General features: G+C 45.0%; 1 protein-coding gene across 1 annotated transcript; it reads left to right on the top strand.

Annotated features, from left to right (window-relative positions):
• Positions 1–1,401: 1,401 nt before the first annotated feature.
• LOC149146825 (uncharacterized) lies at positions 1,402–2,194 on the top strand. Its single transcript, XM_089441636.1, has 2 exons — positions 1,402–1,696; positions 1,788–2,194. Exons 1-2 carry the CDS (start codon positions 1,402–1,404, stop codon positions 2,192–2,194), a joined length of 702 nt encoding a protein of 233 aa, XP_089297762.1.
• The last annotated feature ends 3,447 nt before the right edge of the window (positions 2,195–5,641 follow it).

Genomic DNA, 5,641 nt, shown 5'->3' with positions numbered 1-5,641 from the left:
TCGCACTTCTCCTGCGCAAGAGGCCGCTGGCTGCCTCGGCCCTCTGCCTGTCGCGGAGGGTCTGTTCCTTCTGACCGCAGAGATCTCTCCTTGCGCCCTTGTGGCTGCTGCGCCCCTGCGCTCAGTCCTGAGGCGCCCCTCAGAGAACATGGATCCCAACGGGGGCTCGGCCCCCCCTCCTTCGGAGGTTCTGGCATTCAAAGCACTGGTTGAAGCATGCCCGAAGAGAGTCCCAACAGTGGCTCAGCAAAAGTTTATCAAGAGGATGGACAAGATCCCCTCAGTTGCCCTTTCTGAAGAAGAGACGTGTAAAGCAGCACTGAATCTGGCAGAGAGAGACCTCATTGGCTAGTTCACGGGCCTTTGGCCTTCACCAAAGTCAGTAGAAGATTGGACTCAAAGAAACTGGAGCCCCCTGATCAAAGAGGGTGTGAAAAGCTACTTTGTCGGGAAAGGATATTTTGTCTTTGTGTTTGAAAACCCGAAAGACAGAAGCTTAATCTTCAGAAATGGCCCATATTTTATGGGACCGCAGGGCCTGTATTTGAATAAATGGTCCCCAGACTTCGACCCCTCCCAAGACGTCCCCTTCGCAGTCCTAGTATGGGTGAGACTTCCCCACTTGCCTCTCCACTGCTGGAATAAAAAATACCTAGAAAACATCGGCAATGCACTGGGTAAATACATTGACAAAGCTGTAAGGAAAGATCAGTATTCATGCGCTCAAACATGTGTTGAAGTTGATCTGGAGGAGGGGTTACTAGAAGCAATCAAACTTACAGTTGCAGGTTGGGTGCATATCCAAGAACTGGGCTACGAATAGCTCCCGTTCAAATGCAGACATTGCCACGAGCACGGACACTTCGTGAAGTATTGCAAGAAGAAGGCAGAAGAGCAAACAGACAAACAAAAAGAGGAACAATGGACCCTAGTCCAGAAAACAACACACCCAAAAAAAGGTCCTAGAAAAGGAAAGACAACAAGGATGCCAAGCAGTTCCAAGCCCATCCAAGAAGAGGAAGCAAATGTACAAGGGACAACAAGCATACAGATCAACCCAACAGACCCGGAACAAGAAAACCAGGTGCATGTAGAAAGCACCCCTCCAAGCAAAGAAGGCGAGAAAGAAAAACAGGTCGAAGCCTCACAGGGCAGCCCGTCCAACCCTTCATATGCAGAAGTTACAAGGAAAAAAACAATAGAAAGTTCAGGATCTTCGGAGGATGAAGCCTATGAGCGTCCTACGAAAAGAGTTGGAAGGAAATCCCGTAAAGAAATGAGAGAAGAAGAGGCCGAAAGAATTAAAACCCAAGGGAGCCAAGCTACAATAGAAATGTCCATTGGGCGAAATATCAGGCTGAGACCTTCCAAGGGAGGTCCAACCCCTCCACCAAGTAAATAATGAGGTTCGTCTCTTGGAACTGCAGAGGACTGGGGAGCCCTGCAAAATTAGAAGCAGTCAAGGATCTTCTTAAAGTTGAACCCTCAGACATCCTCATGCTCCAAGAGACCAAAACTGAAGGGCATTCCCTTCTAGATATCAGCAGGCTAAAATGGAATAAAAATACAGGCAAGGCAGTAAGTGCAAGGGGTACCTCTGGAGGACTGGCTACTCTTTGGTCAGATATCACATTCCAGCTCAATAACTGTCAAGAAACCCAGCATTGGATATACACTGAATTGACGCTCAAAGTTAGTAAGTTGACTGTCTCTCTCTTCAATTTGTATGTTCCGGTAAATTATGCAGAAAAAAAGAGAATGCTGGTACTCTCTATCATCTTATCTAGAACATCATTCCCCAAATAATATTATCATAGCAGGAGATTTAAATATAGTTCTGAAGCTAAAGGAGAAGAGGGGAGGCACTAGTTTCAGAGACTCCATGCTGGCCATAGTGGAGGAGCTCATTCAGAACTGGGATCTCTTAGACTTCCTCCCAGTCCATGGGCTGTATACATGGTTGAATAATCGCATTGGGCCGGAACAAATCTCCACCCAGCTGGACAGATTTCTGATCCAAAGCGCCCTTGTGATGAACAGAAAGATTGCCAACACAAAAATCCTGCCCAAGTTGACTTCGGATCATAAGCCAATACAACTTCTATTGGAAGACGAAGAAGATCTGGGCCCCATTCCCTTTCGATTAAGCCCTCTATGGATCGTTAAAGGAGTGGATAAAAAAGCCAGACCCTAATCTAACCAACCAGAGAAAAGAGGCAGTTCAGAGGTTGCATTCAATGCAAACGGAAATGGAGATCAAAGATATTACAGCAGAACCTCTGGATGAGGAAGTCAAAGCACAACGATCCACCTACCAGGCCTTCCGAACTGAAGAAGAATACTGGAGATTAAAGTCCAGAAGTTTATGGTTAAAGTCAGGGGACCGTAACACTTCTTACTTCCACAGACAATACAGAGCTAGATTGTCCTGGAACCATATAGCGGATATTAAAACCTTGGAGGGACATGTCTGCAAAGGCTTTGATCAGGTGAAAGGCGCTGGTGAAGCACACCTCAGGAATCTATACAACAAAGGAACTCAAGGCGATGAAGAGGAAGTCTATGACTTTCTATCTAATATTCCCCATCTAGTTAATGCAGATGAAAACACATCCCTTTGCAGACGCATCACAAATGAGGAGGTTATCAAAGTAATCTGGTCAATGGAAGCTGATAAGGCCCCTAGGCCTGACGGATTCACAATCCATTTTTATCAGTCCTGTTGGGAAGTTATCAAATCTGATCTCCTCAAAATGATCAGAGGTTTTATGAGAAAAGCTAAGATAGGAGGAGGTATCAACTCCACCTATCTAGCTTTAATCCCCAAGGAAACTAATCCAGTCACCTTTGCAAGATTCAGGCCTATCTCGCAGTGTAATGCTTCTTACAAAATCATAGCCAAACTCCTAGCAAATCGACTCAAGCCACTGCTCAAAAAATTGATTTCCAACACTCAAGGCGGATTCATGGAAGGCAGATATATTATGGACAATGTCATTCAAGTTCAGGAGACCATCCATTCAAGCAAACAACAGGGCGAGAAAGGTATGTTGATCAAACTCGATATGGCGAATGCATTCGATAGAGTAAATCATTTGTTCCTATGCAAAGTCCTGCTTTATTTTGGTTTCTCTCAGCATTTTGTCCAGCTCATTAAAGCATGCATAGAATCCCCGTGGATTTCCCCTCTCGTCAATGGTCATCCAACCAACTTCTTCCAAGCTCAGAGAGGTCTCAGGCAGGGATGCCCACTCTCTCCCTTCCTGTATATCCTCATGGCCGACTCTCTCAGTAGAAAGCTAGCAGCTGAAAAAACCGCTAGCTCCCTCCTAGGGCTCAAACCTTCTAATGAAGCAACTTCTCTAAACCATGCTCGGTTCACGGACGATTCTCTGCTCCTCGGAGGCGTTTCCACCAGAATAGCGAAAGCCTTCGACAATGTGCTCAAAAGTTACTGCAGGGTGACTGGTGCTCTTATCAACGAGAGCAAAAGCGAAATATACAGTTGGAATACTGAACAGCAAGAGATCACCAATATCTTGAAGATCCTTGGATTCAAAGGTCAAGCCAAATGGGACAGCTTCAGATATCTTGGTCTTCCCATTTCCTCAGGGGTGAACAAGAGGTTTCTATGGACTCATATAATCAGCAAAATCAAATCCAATATCGTTGCATGGGGAGGATATTGGTTAACTAAAGGCGGCAAATCCATTCTAATAAAATCTCAGCTGTCAGCTATGCCCATTTATCAGGCAGCGTTTCTCCTTGCCCCCAAACATGTCACGGATCAGATTGCCACCCTCCTCAGGAATTTCCTATGGCAAGGCGGGAAAGGCAACGATAAAAAGATGCATTTAGTTAACTGGGACATGGTTAAGAGCCCAATTGATGAGGGCGGAATTCAAATTCGAGACCCCTCCCTAGTCAACAAATCACTGGGCGGCAAGCTATTGTGGAAAATAATCAGCAACCCCTCCCATCCAATTAGCACGATTTTACGCTCAAAATACACAGATAGAGAAGCGCTAAGAAAAATGCAATTGCAGTCTACAACATCCTGTTCGCAGGTATGGAGGCTCTGTTGTAAGAGCAGCGAGTTCTTCAAAAAACACATGTACAGAATTCTCGGAAATGGTAAGTCCACTCACTTATGGAAAGATCACATTATGGGAAAAGAACCGTTGGAAGAAAGAGAGGATATCGTTGAGCTCAGAAATTGGCTGCAACGAGTAGGAGTAAATAGAGTCTATGATCTGGCAAGCTGGGACAACCATGGAGAATGGATAACATGGGACTTCCATGGACTCCCAGAGCGCCTAAGAGACCAATTGATTCAGCTCAAGAACCTGCTCGAAGATGCCACCCCAGTCAGCAGAGGCAAAAAGGATAGATGGGGATGGGGAAAGTCTGGAGTATACACCTCAGCTGAGGGTTACAGGACTCTTCAAGGACACAAGAACAGCCACCATTTTCCCACCTTCTGGAAGCAGGTTTGGGAGCCGTTAGCTCCCAAAAATAAATTTTTTCTTTTGGACCTTGGTACACAACAAGTTATTGACAGGGGACAATCTGGCAAAAAGGAAGTTTGAAGGGCCTCACAGATGCACACTCTACAGATGTCATTTAGAAACTATCCAACACTTGTTTATAGACTGCGCCTTTGCAAAGGAGGTATTGGGGGCTTCTTCTCCATGATTTTAAGATCTCTCTCCCACAAACCTCTGTCTCGGATTTATTTGCGACTTGGAGTTCTAGCTACCCCAAAAGAATCCCTCCCAAGTCCTTTTGGCGCAGAATATGGACAGCACTGTCCAAATTTGTATGTTGGCAACTCTGGTTAACAAGAAATCAGCAGATATTCAAAGATTTGCAACACTCCCCGTCTCAAGTTGCTGCAAAAGCTAAGGCCCTTCTATTGGAAGCGGCTCAACAACAATATTTCAAGGAAGACTCCTTGCTCAGGCCGAAAGAAAAGAGGTGGCTTTCCCTGGAACCGCATCCCCGAAAGTATAGAATCTCTCCCTTGAAAGCAAACCCGGATTAGAGAAAAAGAGAGATTGATGACATCTTTCAAAGCTGGTGGAGGACCCAAAATCTTACTAATATTTTCTTTGACGGAGCATCTAAAGGGAATCCTGGAGCTGCAGGCGCTGGTGGGATCATCTACTTCACGGAAGGGCTCTCCACTGTTTCTTTTGCCTGGGGTCTTGGTGAGAAAACAAACAATCAAGTGGAGATTCTGGGGCTGCTTAAGGCCTGCCACATTGCCAGAGAGAAAAGAGCCAAAGATATTCAAGTTTTTGGAGACTCAAAAATTTTAATAAAAAAACTAATCAGTGAGGAATATTTCAACAATCTTGGGCTGAACAAAATCATGGACAGATTGAAGATGGTCCTACAGAGTTTTGATTCATATAAATTTTATCATATTCTCAGAAATTCCAACAAGGAAGCAGACCGCATGGCGAACTTAGGCAGCACTCTCATGAAAGGGATCTTAAATGTAAATGGGGAAAGTTTTTATCATAATTTGTGAAGCTGCCTCTCTCCAAAGGCAAAAAAAGTAGGACTACAGCCATGTATGCAGGGCTGCCTCGGCAAAGTCCCTCTCTCGTTTTAACATATAAATAAAATTCACAAC

Source organism: Pinus tabuliformis, chromosome 9 (genome assembly GCF_031772625.1).
Source record: "Pinus tabuliformis cultivar Carrire ecotype Pingquan chromosome 9, CPIR1, whole genome shotgun sequence".
NCBI classification, from domain to species: domain Eukaryota; kingdom Viridiplantae; phylum Streptophyta; class Pinopsida; order Pinales; family Pinaceae; genus Pinus; species Pinus tabuliformis.
The sequence above is the reverse complement of the archived record's forward strand: the minus strand, read 5'-3'. Positions and strand labels throughout refer to the sequence as shown.